The sequence below is a fragment of the Phoenix dactylifera genome, chromosome 5, assembly GCF_009389715.1.
Source record: "Phoenix dactylifera cultivar Barhee BC4 chromosome 5, palm_55x_up_171113_PBpolish2nd_filt_p, whole genome shotgun sequence".
Classification (NCBI taxonomy): Eukaryota; Viridiplantae; Streptophyta; class Magnoliopsida; order Arecales; family Arecaceae; genus Phoenix; species Phoenix dactylifera.
In genome coordinates, this window is record NC_052396.1 from 13,449,918 (window position 1) to 13,471,317 (window position 21,400).

Genomic DNA, 21,400 nt, shown 5'->3' on the forward strand with positions numbered 1-21,400 from the left:
TTCTAGCCATAGAGGGAGCGGAGGACAGTATGCTACTTATGAGACACAGCCGGAGGGTGGTCTTTATTTCACCGGTGAGTCCCAATTTATGGGTGCTACACAGGATATGGACCACGGTTGACCACCTGATAGATTCCGTGAGGATATCATTGGATATAGAAGACGGGCTCCTCAAGGTCGTTCAGGAAGACAAGATACGGCTACAGATGAGCTCGCATATGGATACAGATTTTATTATCCACAGCCTCAGCCTGATGAATATGGATATGGTGCATCGAATTTTGCTTCCGCCATATTTGGATGGCCCCCTACACAATCAGAAGACACCTCTCAGAGTCAGAGCGTGAGCGAGAGATCCGACAGTTCTTATAACCTAGCGCGTGTTCCTTCTGATTGGGTTAATTTACCTCCTCCTGACTATACTTATGATCCGGATATCTACGAGAGCCATCGACACTCGTTCCGATTTTAGATATCCGAGAGTGCTTTAAATGTAATGTATGTAAATGATTGTATCTTAATTTGAAGATATTTTATGAGTATCATTTTATCATTTGGAACAGGAGGAGCTAATAACATGCATCATCTATGTTTCAAATTTCAACCCTAAATTTAAACATAGAAACATCAAAAATCATGAAAAAAGCAATAAAAAAATATCAATCTTTACTTAATTTAAGATCCAACAGAGACAACATTTTAAAAAAAAAGGAATCCAAATTTTTGGCTCGCTGTACCGGCTGGTACGTACCGAACCGGTACTGTGTACCGGTCCGGCCGGCCACCGGTACCGGTACAGCGGATCTTGAAAAGCACACCTTATTTAGGCTTGGATCTTCCTTTAATCGTGCTGAATCAGTATGATTTTGCAAATTGGAGGGAGGGAGAGTTGTTTAGCCATCTTACGGCTAAACAAACGTCCAAAACAAACTATTCGGAAGGCCGAACCCAACACTTGTTTTTAACACAAGAAGCAGAGGGGAAAGGGGCCTGGTTCCAAGCCGGGTCGACTCAGTGGAACCGGACGAGTCGCACCGAGTTCGAATGAAACCAGCAGGTTCCGACTGATTCGGGCCTTTCCAGCTGGTTGCGGTCAGTTTGGAACCCGTTCTGGCTGGTTTGGGGCTAGAACTGATTTCAATAGGTGAACCGACCCGGTTTCCCACCAGGTCGGTTCGGTACGGGCCAAACCAGGCGGTTCAGTCCGATTCGGCCTACCCTGATATCAACCTTAAATATTGGCATCTTTTGAAAGTCATTCATGAGGTTGACAATGCAGAGGCATTCTTTAGAAGTGCTAAAAGATAATAATAACAAACAAACAGGTCCAGTTAAACAAGGTTAGTATATTTGCCGGGGCCAGCCTCAAGTTTATAATATGCTGACACAAAATTGATGTAGATAAAAATGTAACCAATTAAGGGGCGTTTGATGGAGTTAATTGATAGCACGCAGACTCCACTCCAAGAGCAGAACAACAAATCATCTCATCACAACGAAACTTACAAAATTTCTAATCACTAAAGTATAAACTTTGAATTCAACAAGGATTAGGAATGTTCCTTTGGAATCTACTGTGTTCGGATAGCTAAGAAACATTACCTGGATGTTATGACCACTATCTTTGCAACAACCATGCATTTCAACCCTATATGCTCTAAGATAAAAGCTAACTCTCCTTGTATAAGTTAAAGGCCAACTAAAACTAAGCAGTACCACGTGGATGTGCCAAGATGGATTCTCAAATTGTTGATAAGATCTAAAACTAAAGAGTTTTCCAATGAGTTGTAAACTGCTGTTTAGACAATAATGGGACTTTAACACAGTAAAGTCTAGCAAGTTCATTATGTAAGGTATTTCTTGATCAAGAAATCGGGCAAGCAAAATCCCATGCGGCCACAGCAAAGATATATAGGCACATCCTAAGAACACACAAAATGCAGTATCCTAGTTTTCCAACTTTGGCTCCAGAGAAATACTATCAGATATTCCAGGAGTACAGACGAAATGTAATAAAGTAGAATTCGAATAGTAAATGTACTGAAGGGAATGTTTCAAACCTGCATTTTGATAAGATGGCCAACCATAAGAAGAACCTATAAAATACTGATTCTCAATATATATGAAGTGTTGCGCAGATCTGATGGCCTTTACATATGCTGTGTGGATGCTCTTGTCAATTACCAGATTCTTTCCACAAACAAGATTCTGTTATAGATCATTGACAAATAAAGAAGGTCCTTTAGAAAAACACTATTCTTCACAATTCCAAACCAATACATTGCTAGCTCTAGTAAATAATAGCATAAGTATACTTCGCATATAGAATGACAATAAAGTATCTTGATTCTTGAGTAACATTGAAATCAAGAACATTTGAATAAAAAGGACTTGTGTCTTTGGACAGACCTGAGCCTCAGCTTCATGCACAGATCTGGGGAACCCTTTCACCGATCCAGAGTCAATAGATCGGAAAATCTGATAAGCTGAACATCATTAATAAGGATCTAAAAATAATTAAAATAGAACAATTACTTTTTGGTAAGTCACATGTCACAGACCTGAATGTGCCAGTTTTCAGAATCTTTTTCCTCAGAAACCCACAAATTGGGATCGCCATAAGGATCACTACATGAAGGACTAAGTATCCATGAGATACGATCTATCTTTATTAAGGCGTCGTCATGCCAGTGAGTTACTCCCTTAAATTTCTGTCCAAGCACCCAAAATCTTGATGCTTTCTTCCAGCGCTGCTCAAAATTCTCAAGGACATCATAGGCAGCAGGCCCATCGATTTTGCAGTGTAGATCATGCCATGGTTGTCTTGGGCCTTTAGTTTGTCCCTGTACATCACCAAGAAGGACAAAAAGAAAATGCAAGATTGCAAGAGAATTACAGAGTACCTAAAGATAAAGATCCCAAGTTCCCAACTCTATGTAAAAAGGGGACGCTGTGCAAGTTACAGAATGAAACCTGATAAACTCAAGGGTGATAAGTGCACTAGACATGTCCAACAGATCTATAACAAGAAAAAGATTTTTAATTATTGCTTAAAACAATTTAAACATTTTCAGTGCACACTCACTTATTGATTTTCGATTACTGTTTTTCTTAGCTTCTAGGTCGAATAGTTATCCAAGAGTAACACTTGTTACCATAGTCTGATAGTGTCAGAAATCTTCTATCTGTATGCACAACCAGAACCTAAAGTAAATAAAAAATGAATCATCTTTTGGCTATTATTACAGCATTAAGTTAAAAGGCCATAGATATGAATAAGGAGCTGGAACAGTTGTAGTCTGATTAAATATCCATAGGCACATTGCTCCAGAGTACCGAAAGAACTAAAAGAGACTATGATATGTCCAACAATTCACATTATTTTCTCATTAAAAAAAAAAAACTGGAGGTTCAAAGTTGCATATACTAATATCATAACACACGATCAACATGGATAAATAACAATCTTATTTTTATATGATTTAAAACAGTTCTTCTGCAGATTCTCATCGCCTACATAGGGGGCACATGGTTTATAGGAAAGTAACCGAATTGGAAAGTGATCAATTTCTAAAAAATGACTTACTAAAAGTGAAATTTCACCATTTGGTTTGTCTAGGAAGTGAATATCAAAAAAAACTGCAGTTCAAAGTCTTTGAATTAAATAAAATTATCTACATATTAATTATTTAAAATATTTAAAATAAAAATAATACATTAATAACTAATAGTTACTCTATTAATTATTGTTAACTAAATAATATTATTAATATTAAATTATTAATATTATTTATTATATTTGAACAAAATATACAAAAACAACTTTATTTTTAATACTTAATAACAATTCTCTTTGTTATTTAATATTAGTAACAAATACTAGTACCAAACTATAAGAGCCGGTCCATCTAGACCAAGTTCATCTAGGCCCTGAACCGAAGTCAGCAGACAATTTGCTGACTTCACCTAGAATAAAATCGGCAGATGCTTTGCCAACTTCGCCCATAGTAAAGTCAGCAGACGGCTTGCCAACATCAACAAAATAAAAGTTGGTGAATGGTTTGACAACTTCAATTCAAAAATTAGAAAAAAAATTAAATGTCCATTGCAAGGTCCGACGTACCGGTATCGGTCGGCGTACCGATACCGGTCGGCGTACCGGTACCGGTCCGGACTGGTACATACCAGTTCCGTACTGGTCCGTACCAGTTCTTCAACAATAAACTACCAGTATCGGATTCCACGCTAATCCGATACCGGTCTCAGGCCAGACCGGTACGTACCGGCCTGTACCGGCCGGTACGGTAGACCATGGTCCATTGTTTCATTTCGAAACAGGGGCACCGATGTTTCAGGCCGCAAGGAACCACCCTACTATCGATTTGAGGTAGCGCCCACCAAACTTTGGGCGCCCATCAACAATCCCTCTCTTCGAGACTCATTAGCCAACTGCTGATTGGCCAAAGCACCCCAACCCCTTCCCCCAATCGGCTTTCCCTCTGCTAGCCAGTAGGGAGGTTGTCACCTTCCTCTAAATCGCCTACCAGGGAGGCCACCACCTTCCCTCACCGCCCTCTCTCCCTATTTAGACCCAATCAAGCCCCCGACTCCACTCGCATCTCATCCTTTCCTCCTCTTCCCTACTTCATCCGTGAATCCCCTGCTTTTTGCTTTGCGACAGCAGCTGCCATACCACTGCTTTGCATGCCAGGACCGTGACCACCTCGACAATAAGTTCTCTTCCGCTTCTTTTTCTTCCCTTTTCACTCCCACACGACCCTATTATGGAAGATAAAGGGTCGTCCCTATTCCATAGGTGCCCTCCATCGTGTCACCGGGAGCTAAGGCTACCTTAATAGCGAGCCTCTGCCCTCCTTCCTCTCTTCTCCTCTCTCTCTTCCTCCTCTGTATTTCTTCTCGTGGAAGTGTTGTCCCTGCCTTCATCTCTCTCACATTTGCTCTCTCATTCTCTCTCTCTCTTTCTATTTCTCTCTCTATCTCTTTCTTCTCTCTCTCCTCATCGAGTGATGGTGAGGCCAACGGGGGGGTCCTCCACCTCCCTGTAGCCACACCATAGGTCACGAATGACGGGTCTCAACCCTGCATTCAAGGTGATTGCCAAGTCTTCTTGGATCCGGGGATATTTGGTACTCCTGGGGGGTTAGTTTTAGGCTTGCAGATGTGCACCCAAATCTTGGCTACCAGTAGGTAGATCTAGAGTCATAACTTCTGATCTAGAAGAATTTAAGATGTGGAGTCCCAAGTGGGTCTACGGACCTAAAGATTTCCAAGATTTCAAAATAGCATCTGTATTCATTTTAGAAAAAAATCTAATCACTTATATATTCGGTCTAGGTCGTGTGTAATCTGGTTGAAGATATTCTCAGCATTTCGTTTGATCTGCTACTAGTATTTTTATCATGCATGTTATATGAACCGATTTATTGCTAAATTTTATACATGCATTTGAATAGTAGTCTAACTATTTGAAATTTAAGTTACAAATATTATTTATGTATATGTTATGTTTAAATTAAATATCATATATGCTCGACATACAAAAGTATTTTAAAATATTAGATCAAACATGAGACGTGCCGAGCATAAAACAAATGTTTGTTGCATCGATAAATGTGTTGATTTAATCAGATATGATGTTTGCTCTCTAGTCTGACTATGATCACATGGGTTCAGGATCTAATCTCCTTTCGGACCTCCAAAGAGACGATCATTAGCATATGCTGATTGATAGTATATTGTAGTCAGGAGCTAATTTTCTTCTGGGCCATGCTAGTAGGGTGATCACTATTACATGCTGCCGCAAGCATGTTTTCTATGTACTCTCAAAGTAATTTCCTTCTGGGCCTCTAGTGTGACAATCACTGGCACATGCTAGTTGTAGTTAGAAGCTAGTCTCTTCCGAGGCTTACCACAAGCCAATCATGGCCACAATCGTAAAAACAAGGAGAGAGTGAATGGTTTAAATACATTGGCTTGGAAATTTATCTTTTGTTAAGATGGATTAAATATTTTTGAAATTTATATAGTTTACATCAACATGCTTTTGTTTATAATTAACAATCTTATATTATGAAAATTGATATTTTATGCATAATATGTTTGATCCAACTAGAGGTTAGGTTACTTACTGAGCTTTAGCTCACTTATCTCTTTCTACATTTTTCAAATGCCAAAGAGTAGATTGGATGGGAACTATGGGCTGAGCAAAAAGAAAACTTGGGTTTAGTTGACTTTATATATAATTTTTTTAAATTAAAGAATTGATAAGATAAATTATATATTTTTACTTTATAAGATTATCTAAACAATAATATCAAATTTAGTATGCTAGAAGTATTGTTGTTGGAATAATACCACTGTCTAGATTTTGAGTTGATATTTATATGAAAAAGGCAAACCTAGCATGTCCTATGGGGATTTAACCCTAGAGATATGCTGCCATCTGCCATACATTCCGCTCGTGAGTTCGAGTCAGGGTGTGACAAAAACATTTATTATTTATTATTTACTAGGTATGATAATTTTTTATTATTAATCATTACTCAATGTTTAAATAATATTATTTTTTTATTATAAATATGAATATAACCACATATTGATTGAATAAAAATAATATCATTGTATATCAATTATTTTTAAAAATTCAATGATAAATGATGGTATTGTTAATAACCAATTAATTAGGATTTCTTAAGTCCTAATTAATTTTTATCTAATAAATAAAGATGACTCCTGATTGGATTAGGATTGAAGAGTTCAATTGAGTCATGATTCAATTGGGTCCTAATTGGATTAGGACTCTTATGGATAAGTTTTGGAGGCCACCTAATCCTCTTTAGAAAAGGATTAGACACCCATAAAAGAGGCCCCACGCCCCACTTAATTTGATTAAGTGGAGCGTGGGGCATGAGAGGAAAAGAGGGAGGGGCGTAACCCTTGGTTTTTACGTGAGGAGAAAAGTACGCCCCTCCTTTTGAAAAAAAAGGACAGACGTGAGCTCCTAATTTGTAGGAGCTCACGCCTAGGGTTAAAAAAAGGGGGCGTGCAGCCCCCTCCTCTTATTCCTTATGAGATACGGCAGCCCCTCCTCTCTCTCTGGGGTTTTTCAGCCGCAAGCAAAAGAAAAAAAAAGGGGAGGCGTGTGGTTCTTCCTCTCTCCCTTCTTCCACCGCAAAAAGAAAAGGCAGCAAGGGTGCTTCCTTTTCTTCTTCCCTCTCCTCTTCCTCTTCCTCAAGAGAGAGCAATCAAAGTGTTGGTTGCTACAAAGGAGAGAGAGATTTCAGCCATCTAAAACTATCTCTGCAAGAGAGCTAGCACCCTGAGGAGATTCGGGCATTTGGATTGGTCCTCTGCCTCGTATGGATAGCCGTAGAGGCCGGACACGTGTGCGGCTTTAAGCGAACCTTCCTACAATACCACGATCATCAGATTGTGGTGATCATCTACCTGCACAAGGTGAAGATCTGATCTTCCTTAATTCCAAAAGTTTTAGTCCTAATCTATCTACGAACGTCAGTTTTAAAAATACGTTCATGCAATGAACACGAATCCGCGCATGCCTCTTCCGCTGCGTTCTGATTCCTCTGTGGCGTGCACGGGATCCCAACAGATGGAAGATGGAAGCACAAGTTAAGGTAAAATGCATAGCGTATGCTCTATAAGTTTGAAGTTAAACTTGCTACTTTATTACCGAGTCTATCTAAATAAAATTGGCAATTAAAGTAGATATAAACATGAGAATTAAGAGGAAACAACAATGGAGAAAAATTATACTCACAGGAATGGTGGGATTATGAAAATCATTGAGAAATACAGTGTCGAGATCACGAAAAAGTCTATGTTCTGGTGTATCATAGCGACCATCACAAAGATCAAGACCTCCAACGAATGCAGTAATTTTTCTTGTAGTTCGAGAAGCCTCTGTATCAACTAGTAAACATTTTTGATGGTGAGTAAAGAGGGTTCCCACGACCTGGATCAAGATATTATGAGAAACAAGGTTAGATCACAGTTCAATAGATGTATCATGAGAACCTTGGTGTATGCAACAGCATGCTACATAATGAAAAAGATATATTATCTACATATTCTTCATACGGCTATTCTAAAACAATTTTCATTAATGCATAAATATATCCACATACAAAGTCTAAAGATGAAGCTGTACACACTTTCTTATGATGCTTAGTATTGTGGGATATTGATTTATGGAGTGAGAGAGGATCTGTCATCATAGAGGAACCCAAGTTTAGCAGGAAATTTCAAACAATGAGGAAGAGTAGTTGTCACTTATATCTTCTACTTTTTATAGAGCTATATGACATAAGGCAATTGGTGAAAAAGATAACATAATAATTGAAACTTCAGAGCTTAATTGATTCATCCAACTTAGATATATCGCTATGAATTAGACAGACGAAAAGGAATCATAGCACACTGTATCAGGGGTCCAAGTTATATATATATATGAGAGAGTTAGGTTTAATTTTTAGTGATCTAAGCTGGAGGTGGACAGAGCAGAGAGCTTAACTATCGAGAACACTGGTTTTGACTTTGGGTTACTAAGCTCCACAATAATCCAAGATAGTTTTCCATTCTTGGTGGACTATTTCATGTTTTTTTCTTGTTTTACCTCTTTTTTTAAACATCATATTTCTCACTCCCACTGTCTCCTTGATAACTTATTACCTTAATAAGGAAACATGGAGAAGGCTGTCAGCTGTCTCTTCTATACCTTTCTTTACTTTCTTCTAGAGTCTCAACAATTTCATTTAATTGATTTAAAAAGAGTTATCAAATACTAGGCCAGACCAAGCATGCTATCCAGTGTTGCAAGGGTAAATTCAATCACTTCAAAGAAATAAAGGGCAGCTGCTTGTTTCTGATCAATAAGAAAGATTGAAGCAATGACAGCACCAAGGAGCTTATGAAGGAAAAATTCCCTCTCTGCATGGCCCAAATGTCAACAAAAATTTCTTGGAGACACTTTAGTGATTGCCAAATTGTGCACTCCTAATTTTTTTTCCTCCTGTGGCTAACATTGATAAAAGGAAGAAAAAAAAAACATCAGGAGACTTATAGTTATATCTGAGATCTGCGAGGATAAAACAAAGGGATTTCATTTTGATCATCCTGATGTTAATCTTGAGATATAAAGATAAATCTTGCTCAATATTTCCAGCAAAATTAATCCAACGAAGTGTAGAAGCAAAGCATTTCAATAGATAAACTACATGTACCTTCTGCAAAGCAGAAATTCTTATCTTTGAATTTCTACTTTGAATTATTTAGAATTGTACTTATCTTTCAATTCTTCCATGAAGCATACTCACATTAAATTATTTGCAAAGTAGAAATTCCATTGTATGTACATAAAATGGACCTCAAGATACTAGTGTCTCATACCACAATATCAAACATGATCCTTCAAGTTCAGTACAACTAAAAAGTTACATGCAGCTTCTAGACTTATTGACTGGAACATTATTTTTGACTGCTGTTAATGCTATCCAAAACAAAAGTTTGTTTTTTTTCTTTAAAAGGACACATATTTCGTTGCAATTTTGTATTCTTTTCTGAAGAATATTTATTATGGATTATCATCAAAGAACTCAAAACAATGAAATGAACTTGTACCCAGACTTTTGCTTGCTCCGTTGTGATCAATTATAATTTAGAATTCCTTATATCTGGTGCTATGATATCAAATAATTTACGCCCCAGCCTTCAAATACGAAGGAACATTAAAACATACGAATCAAATAATTGAAAGAAGTTGGTGAAAAAGATGCTTACAGTCAGGCAGAAACAAGACCATGTAAAAAAACTTTAAGGGAAACAAAGAATAGAAGATTTTATAAAGCATTACTAGTATATATTTAAGTACAAGAACAATAAAGATAAGGAGAAAGAAAGAATGAGATTTGGGTACATATTGGAGTACATGGTGTGAGTAACAAGCCATGTGAGTCTTTGTGCTTTATAAGCGAGTCGAGTAATCAATATCAAAACATCTAATTGGGTGTCCCAATGTGACAAAGGATGCCACCTACATCTACATTACACCTTTTTATTTTCATGGCACCCCTCTTTAGTGAAAATGGATCAAAAAAACTGGGTGCCCATTTCCTTTGACTATTTAGGATTCTCCAGTGAGCATTAAAATATTGAGAAAGGTTATAGCTCTCAAGAGATATGAAATTCAAACTAAATATTGTCTATCGAGGTTGGAGAGAGCAAAAAGGCATAATTCTGATCCGGTGTGTCAAAGAAAAATTGAAGTCTTATGACCGGAAGAGTAGACCTTGATATTTTGAGGCTAAAACCACATTCGTGAATCTCATTTTATCAAATGTATTTGTTAAACATATCTAGGTTTTATTAAAAACTTTCTCTATATTTAGGCATATCTATTAATTGCTTCATGAAAGAACTGCTTTTCCAGATTGTTTGCAAGAGTCGCGTAGGGATGTGCATGTCAGAAAGTTTGTTTGACAAGTCAATGGCAAGACAAGTATATAAGTGCATGAGCATGCCACCAGTATTAATGCAACCGGAAAGAGGGTGATTGAAGGGCAGATACGAGAGTAGCGAGATACCTTGACCTTCAACAATTGTCGCCACCATCACATCGCCGTTCGAGGAAGATAGATAAGGATAGGTTGTAGCCTAGGCTATAGTAGGTGATATCTAAGGTAAAATCCAGTTGGTAAGTACAAGATAAAGTAAAGCTAAGATAAAATAGAATTCATTGATATAGATGTCGAAGGATCCCTTTTCATCATGACAATATGATATTTATAAGTGACCCTCATTAACTACCTTGACACTTATCCTTGCCATTGCATGCCACATGGGCTACTATTGCCAAGAGTGCTAGTAGTGCTACCACTTCACTCACGACCTAGATAGTGGTAAGATGGGTGCCATTAATTACTTCTACCAGTTATCCTTGCTAGTGTTCCGCATGGCCCACTATTCCATGCATGGTAAATAGCGCTACCCTTCTGCTCACGTCATGAGTAGTAGAAAAATGGGTACCACTACTCACTATAGATACTTATCCTAGTGCCACATGGACCACTATTGCCATGCATGATAGGTGGTTCAACCACTCCTCGCATTCATGGATAGTGGTAACCACTAGCCTGTCAGTATGATAGACGTGCGTGCCAACCCAGCCCATTAGGGTTTTAGACACAAGCATCTTAGCAGTTTACATGCACATGTTAGCCGCACAAAACAACCATATATTTGTAAAGTAAGAGTTGTGCACATCTGTTAACAATTATCATAAATAGCTTCTCATATTTAGAGAGATATGATAGCTGGTAGGAGCACAAAATCAAGGACGTATCTTTCTATATATAGAGATATATGATACCACAAAATTAGGGATGTATCTTTCCATATTTATGGAAGAGTCCGCGGACGACTCCTTTGATTCTGCGCGTGCTTCTTCCTTGTTTGGCCCTGCGCTTGTGTTGGGATTTCTGCCATGTGGCTCGGCCTGCTGTCTTTGGCCGAGCGCTGTCTTGCAGGGCCTTACCTTGTTTGCTGCTACGCGCGAATGGTTGCCACTTGTCCCTTGGCCAGGCCTTTGGCTCGGCCGATTGTGGCTTTCCGTTTTTGGCCTTCGAGCACGCATGCGCTGGCTAGTCATGATTCAATGCGCATGGGCTCAGACTGATTATGTTGTTTTTGGCTTGGCTCAACCCATGCGCTTGCCTTTGACCCGATTGGCCTGATTGCGCTCGGCTGAATGCAGTGTTGGCCGAGCCTTGTACTTGCTATGCCATGCCGTGCATTTGATCCATCTCTTGTGTGCGTGCGCTCAGGTGCGCGCGCATGGGCTGGTGCCCCTTGTCATCACCCATGTCCATGCCCACTCTTGGCGTGCGCACAACAGGTTGTTGAGCGTGTGCCGGGTGCTGGAACGGCGTGGACTGGTGGTCTGGCTGCGCACCGACCCTGTCTAGCCATGGCGAGGTTCGGGCGCGCCAGGCGGGCGTGGGCGCAGAGCGTCGGGCGCGCGCTAGTGTGCGTGGCGTCGGGTCGGCCTAGCGCCTGGGCGTTGGCCGCCCCGGCTGCTGATCATGCGCGCGGAGAGCCGCATGCTGAGTTTGGTGCGCGCAGGGGTCCGCGCGCTGCTGTGCGTGCCCACGAAGGGCCACACGCTGCTGGGCGTCAGGCACGCGGAAGGCTGCGCGCTGGCTATCTGGCGTGCGGAGAGCCGCACGCGGAGGGCCGCGCGCGGGCTGGTGTGCACGCAGGGGTCTGCGCGCCTACTGTTGTACGCGTGGAGGGCCGCGTGCCTGCGGTGTACACGTGCGGTGGGTTGCGCACGCCTGACGAGTGTGCGCTGTTGGCGAGGTTGGCCACTGCTTTGGCAAGCCTCCAAGCAGTGGATTTGGCCTGCTGGTTGGTCTTGGCCGAGGTTGGCCTCGGCCAATGCTTCCGGACTTTGGCTTGACTGACCTCTTTTGCGGTTCGACCGTCTTGGGTCCGCAACACCACGGCCCTGCGGGCGCACGGGCCTGCGGGGCAGGCCCCTGCTGGCCGTGCGCACTGCTGCACACGGCCCCTGGCGAGCGCGGCCAAGAATGGCTGCGTGCGTTGTTGCGCGGGACTGGCTAAACTGCGGGTTGGCCGCAGTGCCACGCGCGTGCTGGGGCGCTTGGCCGTGTGCCATGCCGGCTGCGGCCCCTCCGTACGCATTGCTCCATGCGTGTGGTGCGGCCCACGTGGCTGATGCTTGCAGTGTCGTGGCGAGGTCGAGTGCGCCTGTCTGCTGTGGCCCTAAGTGGCCGACCAAGGGTTGGCCGCCCTCAAGGCTCGTCAATTGGCTCAGTGCGGTGCTCGGGCCTGCGCCATGGTGGTGGCGCCGTCGTGGGTCCTCAACACACCAGCCTGCGCGCAGCGCCCAACAGCCTGCAGACTTGCGCGAGATGCCATGCCCAGCACCCGCGCGCCAGGCAGCCGACCGCACAGCACTTGCACGCGAGAGCCCTGACCGCACGCAGGAACAGGTCGCGCACAGCGCACGCCGCGCGCAACCGGGCACCCGACCACAGGTGCATGCACACGCCCACTCGCTAAACAATAAGCGCACGCCCAGCCTCTTGGCCGCACACGCCGAACCTCGCCAGCACCGGAGCGTCGTCCCACGAGCACCCGAGCGCCAACCCAATGCAAACGGTAGCCAACCCGCGCGCACCCGGCGTCCAACCTGCGCGCGCAAGTACCAGCTAGGCTAGACAGTGCCTTCGCCCAGCCTAGTCGAGCACGAGCCCACGCCTGCGCCTGCCCAACAGCCAGCGGCCGCACACCAGCGCGTGCCCGCCCGCGCACGACCAGAGGACCCCGGCCAGCAGGGACATGCAGCAGCAAGCGCGCCCACGCGCCCGACCTCATGCACAGCCAGCTGGCGGTCAGCCCGCCAGCCCAGTCGCAGGTGGACTGGGACTCTGCCAGCGCGCACCTAGCGCGCACGCCACCTAGCCCTTGGCCAGCCATGCAGTGACCAAGTCCCAGCAGGACTCTTCCATGCATGCTATATCCAGCCGAAGTCCAAGCCAAGGGGACGCTCATGCATCCAACCGAGCCACACAGAAGCAATCCAAGGGAGCCACATGGGACGACGCCATAAACAGCATGTTCGGTCTTCATGGGAAAGCCAACGAATCCATGGAGGAGTCCATGCCAAGCAAGGACTCTTCCATAGCCAACCGAGCAAAGGAAGCTTCAGCAGTGGGACAGATGGCACAGATCGATCGGACCTTGCATCCCGGTCAACCAGGACGCGTCCCGAGAGGAGTCCAACTTCAGCAGGGGGTCTTCAACGCCAACCGGATCCCGCGTCCCGGCCAACCAGGATGTGCGTCCCAGATTCCCCCTTACCATGTTTGAAGGATTTGCTTCATCACGCCACAAGGAATCTTTCCAAGTTTGGGTCCCTCGTGCGGCCAACTTAACTAATTAGATAAACTTGGAAGTCTATCAATTGTCACTGAATCTTTTTCTTTTCTTAGGAGTCTGTAGTTATTTAAAGGGTTGTAGAGCCTTTTGTGAGGCATCCATTGTCGAGTTGAGTTTTGTTTCTCTTTGAGAGAGTCGGCCGAAAGGCTTGGGCGGCACTTGTGCCAATTTCGGTCCTTAGATAAGTTGTCTAGGACATGAGCTAGTGGTTGATACATCAATCTCCACTAGATTGGGCTAGTAAAGGGTCCTTCCGATCCTTTTATTAGATTTGGGCTAGCAGAGATCCTTTAATGCTCTACTAAATTTATTTTCTGTTTTTCTTTTGTTTGTTCTTCAATTCCGAGTTGAATAAAGTTAGTTGTTTCATTGAATATCCTTGCAATTGTGTGAGTGTTACCTCTAATCGGTCCAAGGCAGTGAATCATTGAAGCAATCTCCTAACCCTTGGCGGACGGCTTGGCGTGGGGGCTTGGGCCTGAGACCCCCCCTCCCAACACAGTTCTATGGTTGCTGGACTAGTTGTTCTTACTCCTGAATGGTGCGGCAGATGATTGTTTCGGCCTTTTCAGCCTTAGGGCTGCAAGGTAAGGGTACTACACCATCTCAGCCTTGGTTTGTTGATTCTGGTGCATCAAATCATATAACAGGTTCATCTGATATGCTTAGAAATGTTCGTCTGTTTCATGGTTCATCACATATTCAGATTGCTAATGAAAGTAATTTATCTATTACTATTGTTAGGGATATTACTTCATCTTTCAAGAATATTTTTGCATCGCCTGGACTTTCTTCTAGTCTTATTTCGTTGGTCAATTGGTGGATAACAACTGTGATGTCCATTTTTCTCGTGATGGTTGTCTTGTGCAGGATCAGGTGTCAGGGATGATGATCGCGAAGGGGACTAAAGTTGGGAGATTGTTTTTGCTGCACTTTTCCATTCCTAGTTTCATATCTATGGCTTATACTGCTGTTAAAAATAAGAGTGAAGTATGGCATAAACGTTTAAGCCATCCAAATTCCACTATTTTGTCTCATTTGTTGAACTCTGGTTTGTTGGGCAATACAAATCAATTTTCTTCTCATGGCCTTTTCTTTGATTCTTCTACATGTAAATTAGGAAAGAGTAAGACTCTTCCTTTCCTTCTCTTGGTAATCATGCAGAAAGGTATTTTGATATTATTCATAGTGATGTTTGGGGCATTACACCTATTATTTCTCATGATGATTATAGTCGGTTTACCTAGGTGTATTTTCTACGTTCCAAATATGAGGTCTTCTCTATTTTTCAGACCTTTCTAGCATATATTGAGACTCAATTTTCTACTGGTATTAAAGTGTTGAGATATGATTCTAGTGGAGAAGATATGTCTCACGGGGTTCATAATTTTCTGCATCAAAAAGGTCTTGTCTCACAACCCTCATGCCCATATACGCCACAGCAAAATGGCATGGCTGAACGAAAGAACCGTGATCTTTTGGATGTCGTTCGAACTTTATTATTTGAGTCTTATGTTCCATCTAAATTCTAGGTTGAGGCTTTGTCTACTGCAGTTTATTTAATTAATAAATTGCCATCTCAAGTGTTAAACCTCCACTCTCCATATTATCGTCTTTACCGTCAGCATCCTAGGTATCATGATTTGCATACTTTTGGTTGTGTTTGCTTTGTGCATTTGCCTTCTCATGAATGCCACAAACTTTCTGCTCAATCTGTTAAATGCACCTTTATGGGATACAGTGTTTCTCAAAAAGGCTTTGTTTGCTATGATCCATGCTCCAACAGAATTCGTGTTTCTCGCAATGTTGTCTTCTTTAAGACTCAGTACTTCTTTTCCACTCATGTTGAGTCATCTCCTGCAGTTTCTATTCTTCCTAGTTTTGATGACTTGACCCCTCCTCCTCTGTGGACACTCCTCTGAAAATAAATGTTAAGTATCGTCGCGAGGAGGGCGATCTTCTTCCTGATCCTACTCGATTTCGGCAGTTAGTTGGCAGCTTGAATTATCTGACTATTACATGGCCAGATATCTCTTTTGTTGTCCAGCAAGTTAGCCAGTTTATGCAATCCCCACGGCATCTACATTTGGCGGTTGTTCGCCATATCATTCAGTATCTTCGAGGCTCTCCTAATCGTGGATTGTTCTTTCCAACTGGTTCTCCTATTCATCTTGTTGCTTTTAGTGATTCTTATTAGGCAGGATGTCCAAATACTCGTCGCTCTGTCACGGGTTGGTGTATGTTTCTTGGAGATTCCTTAATATCTTGGAAGAGTAAGAAGCAGGATCGTGTTTCCAAATCTTCGACTGAGTCAGAGTATCGTGCCATGTCTATTGCTTGGTCCAAAATTAAATGGCTTCATGGGCTCCTAGCTGAGCTTGGATTTCCTCAATCTGATCCTACTCCTCTCCATGCTGATAACACGAGTGCCATTCAGATTGCTACTAATCTTGTGTTACATGAGCTGTGAGAACCCAGATCAGGAAAAAAAACAGAGAGAGAGATTGATGGGCCGGCCCGAAGAAGCCGGGCCCATCTACCATTTACGATCGTGCCCTAGGCACGATCGTGGAAGAAGAATCGCGAGAGGGGGGGGAGTTACCACCGGAGAAGACGGCGATCGTGGGGGAAGGCGGCGGATTTCGCGAGCCGGCCGATCAAGGAGGATACCATAAATCCTCCTTCCTTCAACGAAGATCCCCACCAATCGCACGAAGAGGCCTTGGATCCGTTGGTTTCAATCCGAGTTGCTCACGGATTTCTCCACCGATTCCTCGCCGGAAAGGTCGCCGGAACACCCCGTCGGACCGAGGTAAGCGTGGCTCCTTCCCTTGTGCTTCCTTTGCTAGGGTTAGGGCGGTGTTGAATTGGGTTTTGGCCAGTGAAATCGTCAGAGAGGGATCCGAAATAGGGTACCCCTATTTCGGCCTCTCTCTTCCGGATCTTGCCACCGCCGGCCGCCGGGATTGGCCGGCATCCATGGCATTTGGGCGTTGATTGGGACTGTGCGAGGATTGATGAGGGATTTACGGGTTGATTGGTGATGGGGAGTAGTGGATCCAAGGTCTTCATCCTCGTGATCCCATTCCCTTCTCTTCCTCTTGTCGGTTGGCCGCCGGCCGGCGACGACGGTGAGATCGGAGCTATTGTGGCTGCTGTCAGGTGGGGGGCCGAGCCACCATCAGGGTGGTCCTTGATGATGATGGTAAGGGGAGGGGATCCGGGTCTTAGGGAAGAAGAAGACGACAGAGGGCCTGTAAGCGCCTCTCTTCTGACCTCTGTCGACTTTTTCTTCCCTCCCTCTATTGGCCGGCCCCCATCGCCGGCCACTGCAACAGTGGCGGCCGGCGATGGTTCGGCCAGTGGTGGCCGAGGCGTGTTGGGGTGGGGAAGGAGAGGGCAGCCACCATGGCTATTACCCTTGGACCAAAGAGATTTAAGGGAGGGAGATGTACTCCCAACCATGAAGAGAGAGGGATCTTCCTTTCTCTTGGTCTCTTCACCAGGACCGGCCATCGTCGCCGGCGTGGCTGCGGCCACGGCGGGCGACGACGTAGGCCGGTGGTACAAGGGTGGAAGTCGGACCACCCCGACTGCCCTAGATCTGGAGGGATTGAGATGTTTGGAGACCTGGTGATGGACCCCATAGTAGATGTGAATTATGGTTTAAAATATTAAATAATTTAGTTTGTGATTTATAATTGATGTTGTAGGGGAAGAGTCAGCGGTGCCAGGAGATTTTGATCAGGGGACTCAGCACCCCAGTGCATAGGTTGTAATTCGGATCCTTGTTTGAGTCGGTCTACAATTTCTTGTAAGAATCCTTACATTTGAGCACCTCTATTTATGCATGTATTGGATTTATCGTTGGATATTTTTATATCAGTATGTTGTTATTAATTTTATGAGCTTGTATGACACATATGAGGTGTGCATTTGGTTTAGTGTGAAAGTATTGGAATAATTAAATTGGGAAGAATTATTATATTTTTGAGAATTTATGAAAATATGTGATGTGATTGAAATGTGATTAAACATGTAAAACTAGAAATGTAAAATGGGTTGGACTAACCTTGTCATGAGATAGCCTCTACGAGCTTATGCGTAGGATAGCTGCCACGAGCTGATGCGTGGGATAGCCTCTACGAGCTTATGCGTAGGATAGCCTCCACGGGCTTACGCGTGGGATAGCTGCCACGAGCTTATGCGTGGGATTTGTATAGTCTTGGACTGGGTTATGATCTTGGTTAGTTCAAAGCCAGAAGTGATAAATTCTAAAACTTGGGAATCAGAGTAATACGTGAATGGATCACATAATGTGAAAAAGGATTTATGTATATGAAATGGTTATATATACTTGTTGTTTGTTGAGCTTTTGAAATGATGAAATGACATTTATTTGTTACTTTGATGATTTTATCATTATTACTGTGTGTGGCTGTTGGGATTCTTACTGGGCTGGAAAAGCTCATACTACACTTACTTTCTTTTTCAGAGGCACTGGATTCGTAGAATCTGTCGGGTGGGACAAGAAGTGAGATCGATCTGGAGTCAGACTGCTAGATAGTTAGAAGTAGCTTATCTTTTATTTATGGACATTTGAAATTATGTAATAAATCAGTACATTTTAATTGGATTTGATTGAATTACATTAATCTTTGATTTTGGAAATTTTTGGAAATATTGTACCTTTTAGGCCTTACATGATCTCTAGGGTTTTACTTTAGGGATTATGTGGCCGTGTCACGTGGTCGACCCGAGTGATGGGTTTGGGGCGTGACATGAGCATACCAAGCACCTCGAAGTGGATTGCCATTCTATTCGAAAAGTTGTAGATCCTCATGTCACTTCTCTTCCGCATGTTTCCACTGACCTTCAGATTGCTGATGTGTCTACCAAGGCTATGACCCAGCAGCGTCATCAGTTTCTGGTTGGCAAAGTGATGCTTCTTGATCAACCAGCATCAATGTGAAGGGAGATATCAGTATGATAGAAGTATGTGCTAGCCCAGCCCATTAGGGTGTGTGCTGGCCCAGCCCATTAGGGTTTTAGACACATGCATGTTAGCAGTTTACATGCACATATTAGCCGCACAACACAGCCATATATTTGTAAAGTAAGAGCTATGCACATCTGTATAACAATTATGGTAAATAGCTTCTCATATTTAGAGAGATATGATAGCTGTTAGGAGCACAAAATCAGGGATGCATCTTCTCATATTTAGAGAGATATCATAGCACAAAATTAGCAATGTATCTTCCCATATTTAGAGCGATATGATAGCTGGTAGAAGCATAAAATTAAGGATATATCTCTGTATAATTTTCTATTTAATGAAAGGCACTCTCACATTGAGAGACATTCAGCAAAATTGACATAGCCAACCACCATCTTTGGACTCCGCTCCGCTAAGGCCTCGTTCTAAGTCGATAGCTCTCGCCCTCTCGATTTACATCACCCAGCCTACATTCTTAGTATTTCGGCGATCACCCTTGGTGTTTTGGCCAAAAATCTTGGTATTTCAACAAGAAACCTCAACGTTTCGGCCTGCTCTGATACTTGGTAGGAGGCTGGCATGCCATTTGGCCTAATGGCTAAGCATGACTTCGGCCTACCAGCCGAGTACTTCATCCTAAGATTCTAAGTCTATACCTTGGGACTTGAAGGTTGACATCCTTCCAAAACCTCCGACTCGGCCTGCCCAAGATGTCACTTTTGAAGACTTGCTATTTCCCAGTCTATACTGAATAACCTTTTGAGACCTGTCATTGATCGGTATCCAAACCACAGGTATTGATCTGGATGTGCAGTAAACATAGATCAAATGCCTACTGAATAGTCACTACAAATTCTCTTTATTCCACATATATAATTTTGCTAGTATATTTAATAAACCTTCTAACTTTCTTATGTTTTCATCGAAGCAATTTATTTCTAACTAGCCTCTTTTGGATGAAATGAAAGGATATGAAGCAAAACTACCAAAAATTGTTTGGTAAAAAGGTTGAGCAAAGCATATTTCTGGAGCAGATATTAAATGTTGTATGTCAAATTCGAACTTGCTGACTGAAGAAGTTAATCTTAGCTTCAATTCAACATGCATAAAGATGATTCTTTATCATATGGACATCGAATTCAATTGTATAATTGTCACATTACCCAAAAAAATTACCAAGATGATTCAATATTAATGTATGAAATATTGTACTCCACTGATTGTGTGTAGAATCAAATGAATTTATGTTGTACAGCTTACCTGTTGCTTAACCATGCTAAGCTTATGGCTAGCATAACGAGGTGACAGGACACAAATGACAGACGAATGCTTGAAAAACTTTCGGGTTTCTTCATCATGAGTTTGCATAACCCCTCCCTGCACCCAAAGCCTGACTATCAAACTTCAGTGTAATGATCAATTTCAATTATACTGCTAGCAAGCGAAAATATAATACAAAGCATTCATTGAATTCTCAAACATAAATAATTTTAAATGCTTGTATCATCAAATAGACCATACAAGTTCGAGAGTCATTACAGTTCGTTGGCCAAGTGTAATGGCTAGAGAGACATATCATGTTACGCCAAAGGAAAAGTACAGTAATGAGTCTTCAAACAACTAAGATAACATAATTCAAAGGACTCAAAAATACACCTTAGCTTTAATTTAAAGAAGCTTTTCTTGCAACACAAGTGAAATCAGTTAATTTAGCAAATACAATCTTTGTTTTTGATTATCTATTAAAAGGTGTAAGGACTCTTATTTAAAGAGTTGAATTCTTTTCTATTTTGTAGGTTCCAAGCATTACTTCCATGAAGGAACTATTCAGATCAGAAGTTCTTTCTTCTACATCAAATTATGGTAGAAACTTGGAATGTTGTGGTCTATATGTTGAGTCCAACAACTAGAAAAGTGTCATTATATGGTTTGTTTGATGTCTTCAAATAGCTTCCAGTTAAGTGATAAAATTTGAAGGACTTATGAGCAGCTTTATTTTTCATTGTTCTGCAGGAATCCACATATATCTTCTCTTCTTCTAGTTGCCCTTTCGTCTTTCTTCTTTCTTCTTCAGTCCCAGCAACCAATTCAGCATTATCCATGAAGAGCTGCTTAATTTGTCTCTCATGGCAAGGCCCTCCTCCCCTCAAATTTCTTATATATGCAGTCCCTTCTCCGAATGCTTGTCAGTTCAATATCACCATTTCTTTTACCATAAAAGTAAGTAGTGCAACCTAACCTCAAATGATGATATCTCACTGATTCCATAGGGTAAAGATTAGGGAGTAGCATTGTGTGAGGTAGCTGGGAGATAAAGGTGTTATTTATGAGAATGAACTTCCTTAGGAGAATGCACACAATCCATTATGACACAGTTCAACAGCTCTCCCTACAAAGCAAAAA

General features: G+C 42.4%; 1 protein-coding gene across 5 annotated transcripts in view; it reads right to left on the minus strand.

The window, feature by feature from the left end:
- Positions 1-21,400, minus strand: part of LOC103703829 (phospholipase D delta-like) — a 73,525-nt gene that overhangs the window by 33,560 nt on the left and 18,565 nt on the right. For all 5 annotated transcript variants that reach the window (XR_005512012.1, XM_039126838.1, XM_026803314.2 and 2 more), the window contains exons 2-6: positions 20,258-20,374; positions 7,799-7,993; positions 2,562-2,843; positions 2,410-2,478; positions 2,061-2,208 (exon numbers count right to left, since the gene is read on the minus strand). Coding sequence is in view for 4 of the 5 variants with exons in the window: in XM_039126838.1 (XP_038982766.1) it covers positions 2,061-2,208; positions 2,410-2,478; positions 2,562-2,843; positions 7,799-7,993; positions 20,258-20,374 (811 nt within the window). In the remaining variant the exon portion in view is untranslated. The remainder of the gene's footprint in view (positions 1-2,060; positions 2,209-2,409; positions 2,479-2,561; positions 2,844-7,798; positions 7,994-20,257; positions 20,375-21,400) is intronic.